This window comes from Drosophila albomicans, chromosome 2R (genome assembly GCF_009650485.2).
Source record: "Drosophila albomicans strain 15112-1751.03 chromosome 2R, ASM965048v2, whole genome shotgun sequence".
NCBI classification, from domain to species: domain Eukaryota; kingdom Metazoa; phylum Arthropoda; class Insecta; order Diptera; family Drosophilidae; genus Drosophila; species Drosophila albomicans.
In genome coordinates this window covers 4,396,207-4,420,766 of record NC_047631.2, presented here as the reverse complement: position 1 = coordinate 4,420,766, position 24,560 = coordinate 4,396,207, and the positions used below count along the sequence as shown (strand labels likewise).

Genomic DNA, 24,560 nt, shown 5'->3' with positions numbered 1-24,560 from the left:
ACATAAATGTTTTGTAGTGACATTCAACAAAATTCTCATAAATAGAGACCTAGAGCGAAGAGAGAGAGAGAGAAAAAGAGACAGAAAGAGTGGGAAAGAGAGAGCACACAGAAAGTTTAGCGCAAATAATGAGCCAAAAAGTTTCGAGTTCTCAGCTGCAAATTAGGTTAATTAAAAACCGCTCGAGGTCTCCCTCTTTTTATCTTCCTCTCGGCTTCTCGCTCACGTAAGTCACACTTGGAATCTTCTCGCAGACACACAACACACACACACACACACACACAGAGAAAAGAGAAGAAAAACGAGAAAAGAATTAAAAGCTGGCAGCAAACGACACTGAAAAGTGCGTAGCAAACTTTTTCAATTAAAGTTAATTTTTTTCGCTGCTTTAAACGTTGTCAAAAAAGCGGCACAAATTGAATTTTGATCGATATATAATGCATGGAGAGTGTCAAAAGTGGTGGCTGAGAGGTAGTTGGCTGATGCCATCAAGGGAATATTGTTAAGAGCAGACGAACATAGCAAAATGACAGCAAATTAGCAGGCAAAAAAGGTCACACCAAAGTGGCAATTGACATAAAGGTTGGAAAAGGAGATTGCCACCGACAAAAAAAAAAAAAACAGCCAGAGGCAAACACAAAAAATGCCAGAGCTTAAAGTGAGGAGCGAATGCTTAACGAAATGTATTTCAAGTGAATTAAAGTTGACGTATAGTTAAAGCTAATCAATCTATAAAAATATATAGTTATTGATTAATACATTTTAATTTAGATATATTCGGTCGATATCCGGCAGCTGGATTTAGAAATATGGTGGCTGGCATCGCGCGTTGCATTTTACAATCTATCAAGCTAGTCACCTAACGGAATACAAACAGATTGCCTCCCCCCGCCCACCACCGCACTCGCCGCTTTATGTTGCAACCTCCCCTTCTATGCAGAGTAGTGTTGGCTGCTCTTCAAACAAAACGCAAAAATTCCGATGGGAACCAGACAGGCTGTTTCATTCCTGCCTCCCCCTTACACCACCCCCCACGCCACCGATGTGTTGGGTGTCTTCTCCCGTTTACAAAATGTTTGACACATAAAACGCAGCGCAGTGCCACGCCCCGTTTCCCATCCCTTGGCCCATGCTGTTGTTGCCTCTGCTGCTACTGCTGTCTATGGCAAATTGTAAAACATGTTGAACATTAAACGAAACGACGATAAAATAAAAAAAGAAGAGGAAAAAATCAAGTAAAATAGAAAATTCACGCGCGAGTTTATTGAACCGCAGAGTGGATAGAAGAGTACTGGGCGGGGAGGGGAAAGGTGGGAGGTGTGAGGTGGCAGAGACACACTCGACCCACACACACACACACTCGCAAATAGCGTGTGCCTCCCCCCTATCCTCTCGTGGAACACCCGCACAAGACTCACTCGCTGACTGTTAAGTACACACATCAAAATATTTGAATGAAAAGTAAGCAAAGTAGCAGCCTGCTAGCCACACTCGCTTACCGATAACTATACGAGTACCTATACCTATATCCATATATAGCTAGAGCTAGAGCTATGCCCAGTTACCATTTCCAATTTCAATCTCCCCATGAAGCACTTGACGTTGGTTTGCTCCCAACAAGCAAACCATTTGCCGCAGCATTTTTCTCTCTTTTCATCAAATGCTGGGCATCATTTTAGTTCCGTCTGTCTTTCAGTCCTCCCTTCCCAACTCCTCAAAATGGGACTACTCACTACGATAGTATGTTACAATACAGTATGGTACGGATTGGTTTGCCTGGTTTTCGGTTACGGTTACGTTTTCGGTTCGGTTCGGCCTCTGGCTCTATTTGCCAGTTGATGTTGCATTTTGTGCGCTTCTGCATGTAAAATCGATAATTTTCTGCTCAAATGTGCAGAAAATTTCGTTGATGTTGTGTATATTTATTATATATGTTTTTTGCTCTTCTCCATATTTTTATTATTATTTTTTATTATTACACAGACACACCCTCCTCATTCTCGTATACATTTTTGAGGCATGTTTTGGGCATTTACCATATGGTGAAATTCATGTTTCAAGTTGACGTTCGATTAAAATTATATTTTAAAGGAAATTTATGCTAAACAATTTTCAAAAATATGAAATAATAATAATAATCGACTGACCACACTTTTTGTTGATTCATCAGATTATTTTTGAGCTATTCACGTTATTTACATATTAATTCATAAACCATTTAACAGCGCGTTTTTATCAATGAAGTGTAACCAGCGACTTTTGAAGAACTTGGCGCAATATCAAACGAAAATTTTGATATACCAAATATATGAATAAATAATTGAAAGAGCAATCAAGCAACAAGAGTGCGGAATGATCAACAAATTGTTGAGTTGAAGAAAATTCTTAAAAAGTAGACAAATATAAAGTATGGGGAAAAAAGGTCATAATTTCGTTTTGTTTTATTGTGTTGTGTTTTTCTTTTTTTCTTTTGCGTTTCGTAATCATTTCTTACAGTTTGTGTGATTTCGTGTTCCATTTATTTTATTTGAGTTTTTTCTCGTGTATTTCGTAAATGTGCGGTAGCCATGTCAATGACCCAGGGCAATGTGTGCCGAGTCTGGCTTAAAAACGTGGCCAAGACAACCAAGTGAAGTCAGCGAAAGAGCAACAGCCGCCCCAGCAGCTGTTTATGTTGCCTTTAAAGTTCTCTTCTTGTCTCGTTTTGTTTTTTTTTTTTTGTTTTTCGCTGTCCATGTCATTTGAATATGTCTCACTTGAGATACGCCCTCTATACTTTCTTATGCCGGTCGTCGTCGTTATGTGTGTTTGTGTGTGTGTGTGTGCTTAGCTATACGATTACGACTTGGCCAAGAGCTGAAAGTCAGTAAGTCAATTGTCAACACTTGAAATACATTTTGAACTTTGTGTTGTTCTCCCGCTCTGACTCTGACCGACTGCTCACAATATCGTATTGTTAAAACCGGTTGTTGGCAATTCGGAAGGCGGGGAGCAAAATAATATGTTGTATGTTTAATTCAAAGTTGATTGCACTTACAAATGAAATTGAGCATGTGCATGTAAATTTAATCTGACTGACAATGAAATACTTTAATCATGTTCTTTCTGATTTAATTATAACTGCAATTATTTCTGATTCACACTCTCAAGGTAAACAAATGAAGATGTGAAATCCTTTCGACCAAAAAGTCCGAAACAAACAGACCTTAATTTGGCCCACAGTTACTCGACCTCATTAGCCGAAATGATGAAACGTTTCTGCTGTCAACTGCAGTTCGTTCATGTTTTGGAATTACACAGTAAACCACTGGGTCATATCATAATCCCCTAGAAGATAGCCAAAAAAAAAAAAAAATAAATAAAAGCGAATGGATAACAAGTGGAAAGCAGCGCTGTAAATAATTACAAATATTGTGTTTTCCATTATTTTAATTAGTGAAATATGTAATGCACTTTGTTTTGTGGTACGGTATTCTGAAAACTCTTTACCCTTGAGAGCGAGATCCACCATGACAGAGGGGAGGGGAGAAATAAAAATGTGTCTGAGGGAGAGAGAGAGAGAGTGTGTGATAGAGTTAGCTGATACAAAAGAGGAATAAGAAAGAGCCACAATAAAGTGGAAGTGGCAACATTTCCGGCTGCCGCAAAACTGTTTCCTGGCCAACGATAAAATACATTTTTATGCCAAAGCTAATGTACGTGTGTGTGTGTGGGTGTGTGTGACTAGATGGGTGGTTGAGGGTTAGCCAAAAGCTCGAAACAGAGCTGTTAATTTGCGCTTTAGAGTTGAAAGTGCCGCAGTTTATGGTGCTTTATATATAAAGGATGTATACACATAATACATATAGAATATATATAAAAAAAAAAATTGTATATGTATGGTTTTAAATTGTCTGCACTTAAATTGAAATTAACGAGGCGTAAACTTTTTAGGTTAAACCCAAACCAGAGTCAGAAAAAAAGGATGCAAACGAAAATGAAATGAAACTTTTGCTTTAATTGGGCGCTAAGTGCAAAGCAAGAATGAAAAGAACTAGACTGGGAAAGAGAATAAAAAATCAGCATGATAATGCACGAATAAGCCGAACACTAAATGCTCTGTCAAGATGGCAAAGTAGAGAAGTGATTGGCAAACATAAATATGCAATCTACTATATCATCTGGATTAGAAGGCATTGCAACAAGTGCCCTTGATATACTTATGGTAGACATAGACATAGCTTCTTTATGAATACGGCTTACAATACAATTTAAAAGCCAGCAAGCAGAAAGGGTATAATAAACGATGTGGGCTCAGCTAGTCTAACGCTATGAGAAGATTCCGACCAGCACTCTGGACGAACAGCAGAACAGGGCTAAAGTAACAGAACCGCCGCCGAAACCAGTAACAGCTCATCGTGAGCTGTCAGTAAGAATTATTATGCTTGTAATGCAATGCACATCGCATCGCAGTGTGTGCTGGTGTTGGGTAGAAAAGGGGCGTGGCTCAACAGAGAGACAGCGAGAGAGAGAGAGAGTCGTGTCACACACCCACACGACAAGAGGACGCTGTGGAAATAAAAAGCCGCAAGGATTTATCACTCTGGCATCTTTGGTATCTCTTCTCTGGCTGGCAGGCTGGCAGCCAGGCACAGAGAAAGATGGAGACCGAGGATGGGAAGGGGTGCAGTTTGGGATGGAGGCAGACACATTTCATGCTAACAAGCTACGGCCCAAGCTACAAGCTGCGAGAATGCGTTGCATGCAACATACTTACCTTAGAGAACACGAAGGATGCGAACGAGAAGAAGAGAGATACTATAGTAAAGTGTTCAGAGGGCAGGGAGGAGTGAGGAGGATGCTCTTCGCTCTTCCCCTGCCATGCTGTCGCAGCATATGTAAAAGGTATTATGGCTAAAAGCAAAAATATTGCATTCGACAGTGCAATTTGTTAGCTATTTGAATGATGTCGATGTGGTGCCTGATGCTAAAAGGCCAACCAAAGCGATAGCGACAGCTACACCAACAGCAACGAAGTCGAATGGAGTTGGAATTTTGATTCAGAGCGAAGAATAAAGAGAGAGAGAGGATAGACTTGTAAATGCGTTTTGCGTTTGATTCGGTTTTTAGTCGGAACTGTGTATGTGTGTGTGTGTGTGATGTAGGATATGCCGCTGCTCAAGTTAATTGCAGCTTGTTGTGGTGTTAAACCAATTGACAGCTTATGCAAATACCGAAGTTAGATACTTGGCAACATCACTTGATAGTGGAGTATCGTGTACTCTGTGTGTGGCAATGGAAACTCGAATTAACGCCTGCATTGAATTTGATTAATTCCTTATTCCTTTTGGCATTAATGTTTGATTTTTATTGAGTATTAACAGCATTACTCTTGAATCACTCTTTTAAGTTTAATTAGCAATTTCATCGCAATTAGCCATTGTTTAAGGTGCTGCCATAGTTACTGCGATGAATTTCTATAAACTTATTTTTGTGCCCGAAAGTATTTGCATCACTTAGCTGCGCCTCATATTCTTAATTGTATCCAAAGCTTTCAGTTTACTGCCAAAAAGTGTTCAAGTGCAACTGCTCAACTTGGATTACAATTTATGCCAAACAAATTTCCAGCAAATTGCCAGGGTTACCCCTCACCCCCCATTCCTGAACGCCGCCCTCAAATAAGCAACTGATATGCAAAGTTTTTGCTCATTTTGTGCCTTTTCTCTTAAGGGATTATGAATGCGAATGAAAATTTTCCCAGTTCCCGTTTAAGGTGGATGCCATCGGGAGTGATGGAGGAGAGGTGGTAAAGGAGGAGGTTAGTGGAGCTGCACACTAAGCGGGTTTGCCTTTCGGTCTGAATGATGAAGTAGCTGGTGCATAATTTGCTTAAATAATTCGCAAGTGCAAACTTCTGTAGAGAATTTCCCCATTTTATTTTTCATCTATTTTTCTGGTTTGGCCTGGAAATGGAAAACGTTTTATATTTGTTGTTTCTCATTTTCGTTTCGTTTTTGTTGGTGCGACGGAAATGCTGCAGTTTCTATAGCTATTGCAAATTGCAATTTACAATTGAGAATGTTAATTGTCGAGCTGAGTTCATTTGTGTCACTCGAAAATGAGGAAATGGAAATGCTATACTGGAAAAATGTAGTTCAGAACTGGGTTAAATGTGTTCAATGATATTTCAGAGCGCACTGATGATGAGCAATGGGCGAGAATAATAAAATGCATTGTCAAGCAAACTCACATAATAGTTATGTATGTTCGTAAATAAATGGGTATCTTATGAATGCATTCGAAGCTCTAGCTACTTTTGGTTGGTGAAAGCTGGTCATGGCTAAAGCTTAATGCAATGAGCATTTAAAGTATTTGACGAGTTGCTGCGGTTCATAGAAGAATCACAGACGTGTGTGAGTTTCACTTTGGCTGACGTGTGACATACTTTTCTTTGTTAATTGTTGCTTTGAGAACGAAGTACACAGATTTTAAAAAGTAACTTTTATTTAAACAACCTTTGTGATTTTGAAGTGTTATTTATTTTCACTCTACTCGCATGATGAAATACTGTAACTTAAAGACGATAAGAGATGAAGTTATATTATATTTTGTGCTATATTTTGAGTGTAATAGTATACTGCTATACCAAATATAGTCTTCGGTATACTTTAGTATTTTTACAGAATAATGATTTTGTATATATTAAGTATAATACCGCACTGTTTTGGTTTCTTTGAATGTGGGTAGCGATATATTTTGAGTGTGATAGTAAATCAATATACCAAATACAGCCTTTCGTATAATTTAGTATTTTTGAGTATATATGTATATTTTATGGCGAAGTTTTGCATTTATTGAATGAAGGTATAGGGTTTAGGACTGTCGAGCACACTCGACAGTAACTTTATAATGACTAAAGTTCCAGTTTTAGTTTCCCACTAGTTGCTTACTTGCAAAATGCCAGTCAGCGTGAAAAGAAACTCCTCTTGAACTGATAGATTGCCGAGGCTCACTTAAAGAGCGACTCTGAGGAGTCTAGACATATCCGACACACCCCGTTCGCCCCCTTCCAGCAGGCTATAAAAAATCCCCTATACCGATAAAGTTTATGCATAGCAAATGGGCGGCTTTTGGTTTTGTCTGACAAGCGTGTAATCTCAACATAAGTGGAAGACGCAAAAGGAAAGAGCTGAAGGTTTTCTTTTCGTTTTCCGTTTGTTTTTTTTTTTCTGTGTTGCCCCGAGTCATTCACGTGGCTGCAACACGTGCCACGTTTGCTATCAGCTGACAGCCAGGCAGCCAGGCAGGCCTCGAAACTGTGGGGCGTTTCCTGTCAACATGTGTGACAGACTTTTCATGTCATCAAAATTCACTTTAAGTAAACGAGTGAGAGAGAGCGATTGCGAGAGTTGGAAATTGGTTTTTCTGCAATTGCATTGGATAGGGGTGGCAACCCTTGCCTTGCCCTATCCTGCCACCTCGTGAGTTACTTAAGTTCTTGTGTTGTTGAAGTCTCGAGCTCGAACTTGTGGTATCCATAAGAAACACATGGCCGGATTCTGCATTTGTCACGTGCCATTTTTGTTTGTTGTATTATGTTTGCTCGGTTTGCTTAGCTGCCCCTTGCAATCCTGGCAACAACTAACATATCTGCTCCCCCTTCAACCCCTGCAGCAGCTCCACCAGCATTCGCTTTACTTTGACAAATAGCTAAGCGAAGATACTTTTGCCTCTTCGAGTGGTGGTGATGTTAGTGCGTGGCACAGCTGTGAACCATTGCTGTGGTCATGTTGTGTGTTGTGCGTTGACACACACATCGACAGAAGGTAAAGGAAAGTACGCACATGTGTGAAATCACTTCACGAGCAAAGGGCAGTCGCCTCAACGGACACAGACACGGATACGGACGGACAGCACGTATCTGATAGATACGAAACATATGATGCTGCTGCTTTTGTTGTTTCTCCTTCTTTTGAAGCCAAGCAGATACAGCAACCACACAATTTATATAATGATGTCGCACTTTTGCTGTTAGCGCTCGCTTCTTCGTTTCTTCCAGTCTGCTTTTTTCTCTGCTCTGGGGAATATCAATTTTTGTTCTTGTTGTTTTTGTATTGGCAATAACTATTTATTAGATACATAGATACAAAGTATCTATGCGCCTGGGCAAGTGTGGAATCTTTTGGCTGTTATTGTTGTTCTTTTTTGCTTTGCGCTACTCTAAAATGCAATTTTATAGCTGTCAGGGGAATTTAACGCCAAGCGCGAAAATGCAGTCACTTCTACTCCCTCCCGCCGCTCTCTCTTGCCCCTCTCGACCGAGCGCGTGTCACGTTGTGCATGCACCGCCGCATCGCCCCGCCACGCCCCCTTCCATTCAGTCGCCTTGCTTCACAATGCTTTCGCTGTCTTTTGTTTAGCTACGTTGCGCTACTTTTTGGCTAACGATGAAGTGTCAAGATATATTTTGTTGCCTCTGCCTCTGCATTGTTTTAGGGCTTGAATGGTGACGGAAAGGGGCGTGGCCTGACACTTGCATACAACGTTTGAAAACGATTCTCAGCTACCATTTCTCTGTTTTATTCATTGCGTGCAAAGTGTAAACAAAAGCCAAAAGAAGCCAATAGAGGACTCAAAAAAAACTATTCAAAAATATTTTTTTTTTTTAAGTTTTTTTGGGGTAGCCTCACTGCGTGTGCACATAATAAAGCTTAGTAAATTGATGGTTGTTGCGCCGAAAACTGACAAGTTGCAATAATAACAGCAACAACAATGGCTGCAAGTTTTCGATGGTCATATTAGATAGAAGCTGAAAGATAGAACGAGCAAGTTGAGTTCATATTTTGCCATATTGTTGGCTGCATGCAAAAAAGGGCAATAGAACGAATTTAGATAGATGGTTGGTATAGATAGATGGGATAGATAGATAGCTGGACGAATGGCCAAGTGTCTATATGTACATACATATAGATGAGTCAGGCGAATCATTTATCAAGCCTGACCCAGCGCAATGCAGAGAATTCTCCTTGAAATATTTATGAGAAATAGTGATGGAGCTGAAAGGTGAGAATAATGTATCAGATACTCCATATAAGTTACTTCAAACTTAAAATGTGGCCATATTCGCAATTCAGTATTTTCTTACTTATTTCTCTCAGTGTATTTGCCTGTTGCGTTACCCAAGCCCTCAATTCTTGGCCATGACCATTAACAAAACATTAGCCAATACACACACCACACACACACTCACACACGTGGCATTTACTCCCACATCTATGCACTAGAGACAGCTGGCCTCTTATGGGCGCCCCCGCCCTGATTTCATCCACATAAATCAACCACATAAACGTAATTAAAGCATAAACAAAAATAACGAAGGAAAATCGAAGAAAACTGCACACAGATGTGCCATAAAATGTTTATGCTGTTGTTTTTTCTCTTGTTGACTAAAATACATTCAAGTAACATCCCCTGAGAAAAAAATACTATACAAATTCTTGGCACATTTTTGAAGTTAAACAAAAAAAAAACGATGCAGAATTTTTTACAACATAAAACAAAATATTTAAATCGGAAAAATCTCGTCAAATAAATGAAATTTTAATTCTATATGTAGACTTTGCGAAAACATTGAGGTAGGCATGAGAGGGAGAAAGAGAAACCTATGGGGATAAACAAAAATCGAAAGTTGCAGCATGCAAATTTTATTTAATTTATGTGCTTAATTCAACTGACACAACAAGAACAAAATGGCATTGGCAAAAGTCAAAGGGCTCCATAAGTTGGATGGAAGACTGGGAGTATGCATCGCTTGGTCAAAGCTCAACCTCGCCAACTGAGGCATAAAAAACTAAATAAAATACAAACAAAACGACAACAACAAAAAATGAGGTTGAAAAATTCTAGGCGTTTTATTTTTTATATTTTGGGGGTTGGATAAAAAAGTATAAGCTTTTCATGTATATTTGAAGCGGCAGGCTGGCTGACTGGCTGGCTGGCAGGCGCAGCCAAGGATGTGTCGTGGATATGTAAATGATATTTTCGAGTGGCCGGGCGAATGTGCGCGTCAAACGCAGGCAATGAAAACAGAAATCCCAATGACCACAGATAGACACTGTGCAACGAGAGAGGGGAGTGAAGATTGTGTTGGGTATCATCGGGGGGAGTGAGAGTTTGAGCAGTCATATATCCATAGCACAAACCGTAACCCACACCCCAGACTTTGCGGTTATATAGGGCCAAAGAGAGAGAGAGGCAACAATCTGTGTATATGGTTGTGTTTAAGCTGCTTTGCCAGTCAGTCAGCCAATTCGTTGGCTTTCTTGTCTGCTTTTATAGGCATTTTAAAATTTCATATTCCTGGGATTTTCCTGCATTTTACAAGCCATGAATTTTTTAATAACCCCACCGCTACAGCTACAGCGACAGCTATAGCGACAAAAACCGCTCGCGACAATTTTCGAGCACACGAAACGCGTCAATATTTATGAGTCTTGCGTTCTTCTCTCCCTCTATGACTATGGAACACAGTTGACCCTCTGAACCCGCCGTGACCTGCTATATGCAATATGTACTCTTGTCCTCTTTCGCCATCCTCCTTCTCCCAGTCTCCCCTTTGGGGCTGGAGAGGAGGTTTCTGTTTCACAGTTGTGTTGGCCTTTGTTTTTGAAAGAGGCCGTTGATTTATGAGCAGCGCTTTTGATGCGGATTTTTTGGTTATACCCCGTGGCTTAACTAGTTTGCCAGGCTCTCAAAACCCAAAACCAAAGCCACGGCCAAAGCCTTTGTTTGCAGTTTGTCTGTTTATCATCCAGAAAACCGTCGACAGCCAAGCGATTTAATAGTCACACTAAAATGTGTCACAAAGCAGAAAAGGTGATGTGCCACATAAAAGAAGTAAAACTATACGAAACACTCTATATATTTATTTATTTAATATGTTTGCAAAACTAACGAAAATCCATTCTCTTCTTTTCTTCTCTTTACAGGTAGGTGACAATGTACGTAATTTATATGTAGACCCAAAAGATGCATTGAACACAAATTCCAAAACATTCTATAAGTATAAACAGAAGTGCTCTTAACCTAAATATCATTATACTCTATATAAGAGCATGTATGTGAACTTTTCACACATTGCTCTATACTCAATGGTTTATTTATTATCCAAAATCTGAATGAACATCTTTCTGTTTTACATAATATCGGAATTGTTATCTAAACAAAATGTGAGCTTATGCGTTTGCCATCCGTTTGCGTCATTTCGCCTAAGAGGCCAATTGAATTTAGTGGCGAAAACTATTAGAAATCAATTTGTTTGGGTTCGGTTCTATTTTAGCTGGCAGCTCATTAAAAGTTCTTAAACAAAAACAAAAACAAACTTTGTGATATGGTCGAAATTCTGTTCCGTCCAAGTTTGAAAGCAGAAACATCAGCAGGTAAACTTGGCATTTCACATATCGCAGAGAGTCCGCCCAATAAATTGTCTTGGGAATTTATTAGTCATGTGCCCCGATTATCAACATAGAGAGGAACAACAATATATACCTTGGGCAGTATTTCTTTTTTTTCCGGGGTGGGATTCGTCATTCATTCTTGAGCCAAATAAAATAATATATACTTTTTTTTTTGGCTATTTTAGATTGCATTTATTTTAAGACCAACCAGCCAGCAATAATAAATTGCTCAATTTATTAGATTAGACATCGATTGCCGCCTAGCTATGACAAACTAGATATAAGATATACGTGAATGTATCTAAATATTTATATATATTTTATATATGCATATCACATTTTTATCGCATCCCCGACTAAGCGTCAGCTTAATAAAATCCCACAGCTTTTAAACTCATTTATTTGCATTATAAATGATGCGCACAAAAGGGTTGCAAAACTCACAAAAAATTTGCATAATAAATGCTCGGTGAAAGCTTCTACTAGCGACGAAGCAACTTGTTAATATGCTGTTTTTTTTTTTGTATGAGATTCCCATGTATGGCAGAGAACAACAAAATTGTTTGTATAGAATATACGAGTCTTAGTCAATATTATAATAAAAACAGAATACGGAATGGATGCAATAAATACATTCTTTGACCTTTTCCTTCAACGTGCTGTAAAGGAGGCTTTTCTCTAAAATGAATAAGTCATAAAACAAGTTGCCAATTTAATTATACATTTCTTAGGTGTTTGTCTCATATTGTAAATGAAACAGGTCTGACAGCTTTTGTCTAAGAATTTTTGGTTGATTTGACTGAACCAAAATAAATCTATACATACTATGACATAAAATAACACAGTGTGTGAAACTCATCAAAACGACATGATTTCAATACTCTGGCAGCGACGCTAATTAACTTAAAATGTCAAATGAAGGGAAGATCGATTGCTGAAATGCATAAAATAAACTTCTTATACTTTTGAGAAAAATGTTTCTACACACAAATAGTGTCAGACTATATTGCATAATCTGACATGCAAATTTTTGGTTGTGCGTGTTCCTTGAATTTATCGATCATCCGAAAAAACTACGCGAAGCCATAAAACATATTAATTAACTAGACTGGTTCGGTTCAGTCCGGTCGAGTCGAGTCGCCCAATTCAAGTTGAAGTCCGTTGATCGTTAAGCGGAATCTGAATTCTTATCTCTGCTTCGGATAGCACGTTATACCAGTAAGGAAAATGTCAAGATCATAAACAAACCAAAAACCAGACATAGCACACAAAAGCGAGAGAACAAACTGAATTTCTATTAGCTTTGTAGTATTTTTAACAAGTAAGAAAGCTACTGTCGAGTGTGCTCGACTTTGATATACCGGCTATCCATTTCGAGTAAAACCATATTGTATATTTACGTACACCGTAAACATACCACAAAAATACTAAAGTATACCGAAGGCTATATTCGGTATATAGTTCATATGGTTCTACATTCAAAATATACCATAGAGTACAAAATATACCAGATTCCTAGCCAAAGCAGCTCAGACCTCTTACAAAAGTATTTCTTAAATCACTTCTTCAGAAGAAGTGCTATAAAAAAATTATATATTATATCGCTGACCAAAGAATATATTCGTCTGTTACGTACATTTCCTGCCAGCACAATGTTATAATACTCTTCTCCCATATGGGTAGCGGGTATAAAAATCGGTTAAAAATGTTCGAATATTAAAAGTGGGGACTTATTTTGAACTAAGTACAAAGCCAAATGAATATCAATTTCTTTTTGAATACTATGAATGCGAAATAATAGATTACAATTCAGTATCGATATGAGACATATATTGAATAGAATTGAATCAGTTAAAGGGTGAACAAAGAGTAAATTCAATAGACTCTAAATGAAAGTTATCATTGTGAGTGATATTTATAAGTTTAATAGAAATCAAAACTGAAAGTGTTGTTACACTGAATGAAGAAACTATTCGAATCGCAATTGAACAATTACATTAATGGCAATTAAATAGAAAGTTAAATATATTTGTTGTTCAATACAATTGAGGCATGAGTGGAGTTGAAGAGTTAATTGTTGTTGCATTGAACTGAAATTATTGGTAATTTTAGTTTCGCCACTCGCAACATTGTTACAACACTTGATTCACATTGGCTATTATTATAATTTTTAATTAGTATCAAAAGGTATTTTGACTTTGAATTCAAGCTTGCTCGTGCGCAAATCAAATGATTTCATTATAGTGGCGATCAAACCCACAAAAAGAAAAAAAAAAAACAAAATACAAAACAAGAATCGAAGCAAATTAACACACTTATAAACAAATGGAACGAAACTGCAGACGAATATTTATAAACATTTTATTTTTTTTTTTTTTTGTTTTTTGCAATCATGGCAATCAAACGGAAGCGACCAAGTTTGGTTTGCTGTGCGGATTGAGTAATTTCCGGTTTCGTGTTTTATTTGTTATTTATTTTTGAACTCGCAGAACATGCGTTTGAAATTTGACAAAAAATTATGCTAAATATTGAGTCGAGATTGTTAATGAGAGATAATGTTGACTAATGGCCGAGCTAATGAATCAGCTAAATATAATGAGCCATTTTTGTAACGGTTTTCAAAATAATTGTTATCAATTTATTGCCTACAGAGCTCTGAGATGTTATTGATTGCTCTGAAAAAACGTTTTGATATGCTGCGTTAGCGTTTTAGAAAGCCGCTCTGTGTTGCTAAATAAAGCGAGAGAAAAAGCTTTATGACAAATTGAAAACCAGTTTGAATCGTCAATCGGCAAAGAAGAACCTGAAGGAAACCAAAGTCAAAGACTTTCTGCAAAAATGGGTGTCAATGTTGTTGTTGAAAAGCAGAAGCGACGACCACGTTCAGTTCAGTTAAACAGGTTTTTCAGGTGGTGAAGAGTGGCAAGAGGGGGGAAACGTTCTACAGCAGTACCGTTAACTAAGGCGGTCAACATAACGGTTTTGGAGCGTAGATTCTGGTGTTCTGCCATTTCCGCGATTCTTCTTTTGCGGTTCGCTTTGTTCTTAACTTTCTTTTCATTTAAGCCAAGCTCTCGAGTTGGAGCAGTTGAGAGCAGACGCTATGGAAGCCAAGGCAGTTTTGGCCAATTACATATTTGCGTTGCACATTTCTCTCTCTCTCTCTCTCTCTCCCTCTCTCTTTGTTTCTCGCTCTTACTCTGTGTGTTTGACCTAATTCTTGAACTCTCTTTACCGTTACTTGGTTGGCATGTTCTGTTCCATGTTATTACCGAGAGGTGAGGCTTTTGACCAAGCTTTGGTTGCCTTTTTTTTGCGGCTTTGTGCTTTCTGCGGTTGAAGTTGCTGCAAATCTGCTGTTGCCTGTTTGTATTACTTGATTCGCTGTTGCTGTTTTGTTTTGGTTTAACACTTTTGACCTTAATACTCATAGCTAAAGAAAGACCTCACTTGGGCATTTTTCCTCTGCCCGTTTTTCTCACAGCGCTTTACAGAAAATTGTTTTTCTCTTATTTTCACAAAAACACTAATTTCCAACCTTATATTCCTGCATTATATAAGCTATATCTTTGTTTGTCCTGTTTTTGGGGAAAATTGAGATACTTGTCAAAGCCTCTTTTCAAGGCTTTGCAATGAAGTCTATAGACTTAAATTTTCATGAATTCAGAATAATTCTCTGTACGATTACGATTCTTCGTCTCTTTGTATATCGTACTTGTATTTTATTGACTATTTGTCATTTTGCTAGAGACTGTTCACAAAGTTTATTTCACATCTGCCAAATTCAGACGAACACACCCCTTCTTTTGCCTCCTCTTTCAACAAACTAACAGCAAATTTATCAACAAACTGTCACCGAGACGAGTGTGAAAATCGCGACATGAAGAAAAATGGAAATAGAAACTAAGATAAAAATAAAAATAACAGAAAAATGAAAAACTACAAAAGCCATAAAGACTTTGGAATTTTCACCAGGTAGAGAGATGACCCATTGATGTTCAGTTGATGCTGCGCCGCCGCCTTCCTCCTCCACACCCCGCCGACACCCCTCGGAAATTGCGGTCAGCCAGTGGGCGTTTTAAGCAACTTGCTTTTGGTAGCAACTAAATCGAAAGCCGTCCCGTCAAGCAGTCAGTCAATCAGAGGAGCTTTTGATTTGACAGTGCGTTGGGGAGAGAAAATAAAATGAGATTTGAAAAAAAAATCATAATTTTCATTGCCATCAGTCTTCACATACTGGCAATTGGCTGTTTAGGAAAAAAAAAACTGGGTTAACATTTATTGTTTATGTTGTTTACTTGTGTTGATTTCGGTGTAGTCTTTTGCACATTTTGTGTGCGCTTCTTTGTTCATTGTTTATTTTGGTTTTGCCGTGAATGTGAGTCAGGTTGGAGAGAGGGATTGTTTTTTATTTGTAACCACACAAACCGTTAGAAAACCTAGAAGAAGAAGCAAGAAACGTGCGTCTAATGAATGATGAGATCCCTTGTGAACAAATGGGCAAAAGTAGCAAGCTTAAGAAACCAGGTCAAAATTGCATGAGAATAAGAAGAAAGTACGTGAGTTTTCTGTAGCCTAGATTTTACTGGAAATTCGAGATGGTGGGTTCAGAAATTTGTGAAAATACAAAGTAGAATATTATTGTGTGTTCATAATAAGTGTAAAACATATTTTAAAAATTCATTAGCGAAAGAAAGTTAATCATACAAATAGTAAGAGTTTCTGTGTCAGAAACAGCATCAGAGGTGAAAAGCACAATCTATAGGAAAAGGTTATTCGCTCACTTTTTGCACATATGCTTTTGGGGTCAATATTGCTGACTGAAATTCAATTGGGCAAATCGTGGCTAATCATGTGAGCTGCCTATCACTTTAGAAAGGTTTTTCATCACGCATGTGGAAAGCAAAGCAGAAAAAATCTTTTGGATTGTAAGCATAAATATCATTTGGAAAGCAATCAATAAACTAAAACAAATGAAAGTCGAAAAGTTGAGAGTGCAACACAAAACAAGGAAAAGAACGCAACAAAAAAACACAAAAGCCGCAAAAGTCAATGAACTTGTTCAAGAAAGTCGACGTCGCAAAACACGTTCCAGAGAAAAAGAATGTTTTTTAACGGGAATAAACAATCTAAAAGGCAAAAATTGCCATTTATGGATGTCATATGTTTAGCATGTAAACAACAACTAAAGAAGAAGATGAAGAAGAATCGCTTGCGGGGTTAGCATAATTTATGTGATAATTACACATTGAGAAGTTTGACAAGCTCGACAACTCAACGAAATCCACTTGCCACACACTCCACGCGCTCTCTTCCTAGATTACATCATGTCACCTTTTTGGCCGTTTTTTCTTTGTCTTTTGTGTTTTGTTTCGCTCTTCTTAATTTATTCTTTTTTCTCTTTCATTGTTTTTTTCTGTTTTTTTATGTTCTACGTGAATTTAATTAACAGACTGTGTTACCGTTTGTCTCCCTGCCCCAGTCTCGCTACTTGACTTGAAAACTTCTTCGCTCACAGCAAAAAAGTCAGCTTATAAACTTTGCGGCACTTTGCAGCCACTTCTCTTCTTCCTCCGCCTTGTCTCTTCTCATTGCCATCGCCACCCACATCAACGCCAACAACAACAACACCAACACCGACAAGTCGTAGCACCTTCTGCTGCCGTTTCTTCTACTATTTCTTCTTTGTCGAGAGTGCTTGAAAAGCAATTGACATACAAAATAATGGAAGTACTCCTATAATGTCAGCTACCTACTTCACCTGATCCCCCACCTCTCCCTTTTTTCTTTTCTACTCCCTCTCTTTGAACTTGCTTGTTGCCCAATTCGTCGTCTTGTCTTGTTCTTGCCTTTGTTTGACAACTATTCGCAGTCACTGCACTTTTCTGTCTCTTCTCTTCTCCTCTCTTTATTTTTTATTTTATTTGCTAAGAGAGTTTCCGTTACAGAACTTTAACGAAACTTTACACAGAAGCACCACCTTTTGTGCGCTTATAATGGGATTTTACGCAACAATTTTAGTTAAATTTTGATTACACTTCATTCTCATCGAGCTGACTGCCTAGTTAGGTCTGTTTTCGAGTTCGCAGTGTTATTCTAAAACTCTAAAAAAGCTATAAATTAGACACGTTTTTCCTCGTTTTATCTTATCCAATCCATATGTATGAGCATAAAATCGGAAGTCAACAAAGCAAAAATCAGCAAAGCGATAAAATCAAAGAATGTGCTCAATATATTTAGCGATTCAACAATGCAATCGTATGAGCAAAATAGTCTTGGATTTAAGTCTTTTAATCGGCTTAAAATAGATCTCTAACTTCTTGATGATGATCTCAAAAATTGTATTTCTTGCAGGTCAAGTTCAACAAGTGAGCGAGTTATTCGTTGATCAAGATATAAAAAAGGTCTTGGATTGATATATTGCAGTGTTGAAATGAAATAAACATCGCTTGAATGTCAATAAAAATTAGTTTCAATAGTAGTTCAAATGGTATTTTTATACCCGCTACCCATAGGGTAGTAGGGTATTATAACTTTGTGCCGGCAGGAAATGTATGTAACAGGTAGAAGGAGGCATCTCCGACCCTATAAAGTATATATATTCTTGATCAGCGTCAACAGCCGAGACGATATAGCCATGTCCGTCTGTCCGTCTGTGTGTCTGTGTGTCTGTCCGTCCGTCCGTATGAAACACTGGATCTCAGAGACTATAAGAGATGGAGCTATAATTTTTTTTCGACAGCATTTGTTATGTTTGCACGCAGATCAAGTTTGTTTCAAATTTTTGCCACGCCCACTTCCGCCCCCGCAAATCAAAAAAATCTAATAACAAGCGTAATTTTAAAGCTAGAGTTGCGAATTTTGGTTTATACAATAACTACTATAGTAGTTATGATTCCTGAAAATTTGGTTGCGATCAGATAAAAATTGTGGAAGTTATTTAAGAAATACTTTTGTATGGGAAAAAACGCCCACTTACTAGGGGTCTTAGTTGCTTTGGCTGACAATCTGGTATATTGTGCTGTCTATGGTATATTTTGAATGGTGTGTTGTATCGATATACCACATATACCACTTGGTATATTTTTAGTATATTTGGCAGTATATTCGGTATATTTTGAGAATAATACCGCAAAATATATTGCTTTTATTCAAATTGGGTAGCGGGTATCTCACAGTCGAGCACACTCGACTGTAACTTTCTTACTTGTTTTAACAAAATGTGTGATGTCAGCTAGACAACTTAAATGTCATTTGTAAATTATGAGAGCAAGATTGTGGCTAACATCCTAGTATTCTTGTTTAATAGATATGCAGATAACCTAAATCAATACTTTGAAGCGGATCTGAATTTCGAAATTATTTTATTGCTCAACGAATGTTTTGTAGTGTCTTTAATACTATTGAAGCTCCAACTCTCCACCATGTGGAAAGCAAAACCTCCTTTGCCCTTGATTCATCGCTTTCTGTATTGTCTCCAGCCAGTCTAGAAGTCTCGCCTCGGGCCTCTAGCATCATGGGTGCTAGATGAAAAAGCCAGCCGTTGATGATAATGGGACAGGGCACAGAAGCAGAACAAAAGGCAGCTTCATAAACGACGCCCCAACGAACGCCAGTGCCGCAATTTTGATGGATGACATTGATTGATGATGATTAATAATGTTGCATTTTTATTGCTTTTCATCATCAACGTCCAGCCAGGCAACGAATTCTTCCCTTTGCCCTTCCTTCAACTCTCTCTCTCTCTCTCTCTCTCTCTGTCTTTTCTCTTTGTCTCTTAGTGCTGTCTCAGCGCCTTTTAGTTGTTTAAATACATTAAGCTCCGCCCCTGTAGACCGAAAGTGTCCTGGCCAGTTAATGTGCAACATCAGCTGCACCATCAACAGCTTCGGGCAGAGGCAGAGGCAGAAGAAGAAGGGGCAGAGTGAGAGGCAGACAACCAGGTTAGAAGTCTTACGCTTACTTTGTATTCATGTTGACGCTTGAATGCATCGCAAACTCATCAAGCCGCCCTGCCAACAGCGTTCACTTATAGCCAACACGTTGTGGAATCCTTTTTGGCACTCCATTCACTTCGTCTATGTCATCCTCCCACCTCACCTTCCACCTTTTTCCATTTTGGACCCTCAGGCTGCCTTCTGCACCGTTTTGATCTCTGTTTTGTCGACTTGCACATGTTACACGCATATTCGCTCAATTAAAAAGCATAAAATTACATTTTCGCTTAAATAAACTTGGTTGCCACACTTCGCACTCCGCCCCGCTCGTCTTTGTCTAGGTTTCGGCACTCAGCCTCCACTTTCCTAGCCACCAACTGTCTGCTATCTGCCCCACTGCATTGTTTGTGTACGTGTCTGGATTGGCAGCACAAGCAAACACCGCCCGCTCTCTCTTTCAGAATTTAAATTCTGTTTTCACTCCTTCCTTCGCATCCTTAGCGTGTCCTTGCCCTTTGTTCATTGTTCACTTATGAGAAACTTTAATATTTTTCAATTTTTATGCTTTTTTGACGCATTGCCTTAATAGACTTTGAAAAGAGATCAAATAATTTCTACTCAACCTCTTGAAATGGATTAACCTAAAGATATCCTTGGAAGTCGAGAAACCGCTTGATGAGGCTTATGAAATATGTTCTGTGGTTTGTGTGTTGTGCTTCTCAATGGTTTTAACTTGGTTAGGCAGCTGTTTTACTTTTGCAAACTAACCGCAAACATTTCACTCTCTGCAACTGGTATTTCCCCGACCTTTTGTCATTCGCTTGGTCCTTTCGACCCACCCAATTAAACGCAGGCAGTCATCAAATAACAGGCAAACACAACCTGAAAAAATGAAAATGTAAATTTTGGTGTGCTTAATTTAATATTTATGTGATGAAAAACAAAAGCAAAAAAAGGGAAAAAATGATTATGAACGTGAGCGACGAAATATGGGTTGTTTGGTACTACATGGCGTATGCTTAATTGCATTTTATGTTAACAATAACAAGAGGAACAGGTACAAGCGGAGCATTAAATATTAATTACAACAAAAAGCATAACTATTAAAAGCAGAAATGTCCTCCCTTTTGTCCTAATTACATTTTCAAATACCTCAAGCACAGCACGCCTGCCCTTGAGTATGCTAATAATTTCAGCTTTAAAGGACACACACACACACATGGATGTATACATGTGCAGCAACTAAAATTTGTAGGACACATTGGGCTGCCATAGTCACATATGAATTTTTAAGTGCAAACATAATAAGCAGCTTAATGAACAGAACGTTCGCTGATGTAGAGAACGAGGGGAAGAAGACAGATGAGATGTGAAGGAGCGTGACTGAGGAATGTGGAGTAGGATGAAGCAGGGAAGGGATGAGGCGAGGCAGGAGGAACCCTTAACAGCACGTGCCGTTGGCACCCTTTGAATTTCAGAAGGAGTTCAGAAGGTAGCAAACCTTTTTGTGCATGCAAAGCTCGTGCCATGAATTTAACACGCATGTGTGTGCTGGTGTGCAAGTGTGAGTGCGAGTGTGTGTGAGTGAGTGTGAGAGGACTCGGGGGTCACTTCGAGTGGGTTATGAGTGGAGGAGCGACTGAAAGATGCCATGTGATACTTGTGTTTCGTAACTCTTTTTATTTGGCTCTCAGTCTCAGCTGCTGTTTGCGGCAGCATTAACTTCATCATCATTATCATTAGCATTAACATCATCATCATTTTCATTGTTAACACTTTCTGTCTGTGGCTCTGTCTGTTGTTTATCGTGCTTCTTATTCGTTCATTCTCGTAACGTTTTTCCCGTTTTTTACTCTTGTGTTGTGTCACACGGCGTTGGAAAATGCCACAAAGAACTGTCAGAATCGTCGTCGTTGTCCTCCTCGCCAGTCCCCTTTAATCATCATGATCATCTTCATCGCATTCGTGATTATCATCATCGCTGGTGCTGTTGACATATCATTCGGTTGTTTGTTGTCCTTTAGCTGCTTTGTCCTTGCCTTGTGTGATGGCATCGCCTGCCATTTGTTTGTTGTTATTTTTATGCTCGCACAATTTGCATTTTAATTATTTAAGAGAATTTTGATTAAAAAATATATGCACTGCACAGTACGTATGTCGCTTGGAAAGTTCATTGTTTTTTTTTATCTGCTGTGTTTTTCTTGCTGGATTTCCGCGCTGCCTCAAGCGGAAGAGGAAGCACGTCAACATCAGCTAAAGATGGAGTTTAGTTGAATCATACTGCACATTGAAGGCAGCTTTAAGCAACGATTTGTTGTTGCTCCCAATCAACTGAAGAAAATGAGAAAATAATTTGAAATACATGATTATTTCACTATATATGAACTGTAATAATAAAATATATGAAATTGACAGTTTGAAAATTAACGATCTCACCTTTAAGCGTATTAAGCTTTTGATCTTTTTGGGATGTCACCACCTTCGGTTAATTGTTTGTTCAGTCTGAATGAGCTCTTGTCTCTTGGATCTGCAATTGTCCCTGCCATAGTCACTCTGAGCCTTAATCCAATTTGGCATGACAACAGGCAACACTGTGGTAACCAGTTAAGGCAGTTGTTGTCCTCAACGTTTGTGGGATTAAGCCTTCACATGAGCTGCGTTTTCATTTCGTGCTTTTTCCATTCATTTTTTTTTCACTTTACTTCTCCCATTCCAGTTCTCTGTTGCCTTTTCTGCCTGTCACTCTCATCAAATGGCAACTTTATGAAATTTTGATGAAAAGTGTTGAAAAAGCAGAAGCAGCTAATTAGAAATGAATGGTTAACAAAGGGAAAAGTAATGAAGGCCAGAGCAGAAGAGAAAAGCGACCATTTCACACGCCTAAGAATTTATGAGTCTCGCCGTATTATTCAAAGTGACAGCAAAGTTTGGTAGCAGCTCCCCTCGGACTACCTGTCAAATGTTGCTCAAGAACTTACGTGAATTCTATGAATGGAAGAGGGAGAGAGAAATGGAGATATCTGGCTCTCTTTTACCTCCCCACCGCGTAACATAAAGACACAAGCCATAAACATTTTTATAGTCATAAATTCTTGTACCACTTGTCTATCTACTTGTTTTTATACATTTTCTCTTTTATACAAAAAATTCTTCATAAATTTTCGTGTGTTTATTGCATTTTTGAACTTACGAAATAGTGTTATTCGAAAATGCTTTGCACCGACGCGTTTACTGTAAATTATTAATATCTAATGTTCGTTTTTCGTTCTTTTCGTTGCAGGTAAGTTTCCAGCAGAGAAATAACAATAGCTAAAGCCAGATGTGCACTTGGAATATAAATTAAGAAACCAACCTCAAGCATAAGTATTTTTGTAGCTTTATTTACTTGGCATATTTTTAGTACATATTATTCACGCAAAGATTATCGAGTTAGTAAACCAAAGCAGATATTTTCTTGAATTATTTCTAGTGAAAACTTAGTTATTCTATTATGAATTGAAGTAAGCATTATGGTAGAAACAGAATACTAAATGCCAAACTTGTATTTTCCTAAAATCCATACTTTAAACGATCTGGTAACACTGTTTTACTTGAACTCTTTGCTATATATTTATATAAGGGCCGAGTCTCCAATATCTACACGGTAATTAATTCGAAAATTGTCACTCGATTATGTTATACTTTTTAATATGGATAATTAACAATATCTTCAGATTGTTGATATTAAATGAAAGGTAATTTAATTACGAATCGTGCTAGGAATATGTCTTTAATCAAAACTCGAGTTCTATTTGCATAATACTCTTAGATCCAGAATCTTAATGGTATACGACAAACGTAGAATTCCCCTCAGAAATATGAAAACAATAATAAATAAATCGCAGGTAGCACTCATGCTGAAAAAACAAAAGCCTTGAGCTAAATTTAGTTTGCAGTATGCCGCTATAATAATCGTACTACACACGTGTGTGTGTGTATGTGTACAATATTTATAATAATAATTATTATTATTATTGTTGCTGTTGCTGTTGCTTTTGCCATTGCGCCATATGCCCGAATGTTATTTGGTGTTAGTGTTGTTATTGTTTTTGTTGTTGCAGCAGCTTCATAAACGTATTCAACTCAAGTAGCTCAGTCCGTGGCATATAATTAATGTCTAGTTAAGTGAAATGGCGGTTCGTTCTGCCCAAAGTACTCGGCATTCTTGCCTCGCCCTCTCCCCGATTTCGCCGATTTCCTACTGCAATGTATTTCTTATTTCTTTTTGTTTTGCTTGTTAATTACTCACTAAACAGTCGCGAAAAAGGAAAAAACGAACAGCAAAAGATACAAAAATGTATCTCAAATTCATACCTAAAAACAGGCGAGTGGTGCGCACCACAGCCCCGACGTCTGTCTCTCAGTCGACGTCTACGCAGACTGCGACGCAGCGTCTTTGGCAACTACTAAAAATAAGCATATTGGCGCACACCTGCATGCGCTGACGTCGCAGTCGCCGCTAGCGTCGCGGTCGCTGTCGCAGTCGCTGCGTTTGCGTTGAGGTAAAAATGTATTTATAATTTGGAAAAATCATTTTTCTCTACGTTTTCTAGTCGTTGTTGTTGTTGTTGTCTGTATATGAGATGGAAAATCTTTTTGGGTATATTTCAGTTTAGTTTTTAACGATGGCACACGAAAATAAATAATTTGAAATACATGGAAAGCAATTTACACATTGTTGACTATGACTAGAGGCTGTCTAAAATATATCTACTATACAAAGAGTCCGAGAGGGGGGCACGTTGTATGTATGTGTGTATATAGACATCAGGTATGCATATGTATAGATACATGCGAATGTATTCTGAATTTGGCATAGATTGTAGTGGGACAGAGAGCTTAATTTGACAGCTACTTTGGGTGAATCGCACCCAATAGAGAATCCCATAGAATAGTTGCCCCCACTCAGTTCCAGTTCCATTTGAGTAGCTGCCATAATTCAAGAGGGCCACTTGTAATAAGGGGTCAACCATACGCAAGCAAACATTCGTTGGTACATATAATATGTATTTGGATTATCAAGCAAAGCATTCCTCCCTCCCCACCCAACACACACACACACACACAAATTCTGTCACTCCCTCACTTCCTCTTTCCATTATAACCATTTGCATACAACAGCGCTTTGATTTGTGCGCTAACAAGTAAA

At 38.3% G+C, this 24,560-nt stretch overlaps 1 protein-coding gene and 1 long non-coding RNA gene across 7 annotated transcripts in view; both read left to right on the top strand.

Annotated features, from left to right (window-relative positions):
* Nucleotides 1-24,560, top strand: part of LOC117573877 (maternal protein pumilio) — a 197,444-nt gene that overhangs the window by 103,859 nt on the left and 69,025 nt on the right. The window contains exon 2 of one of the 6 annotated variants that reach the window (XM_034257356.2): nt 10,968-10,979. The exons of the other annotated variants lie outside the window; for them this stretch is intronic. Within the exon in view, the coding sequence (XP_034113247.1) occupies nt 10,968-10,979 (12 nt within the window). The remainder of the gene's footprint in view (nt 1-10,967; nt 10,980-24,560) is intronic. 6 annotated transcript variants of the gene reach the window in all.
* LOC117573881 (uncharacterized) lies at nt 15,074-22,784 on the top strand. Its single transcript, XR_004572724.2, has 3 exons — nt 15,074-16,036; nt 16,123-16,654; nt 22,653-22,784. It is a non-coding gene; the product is annotated as an uncharacterized LOC117573881 (long non-coding RNA).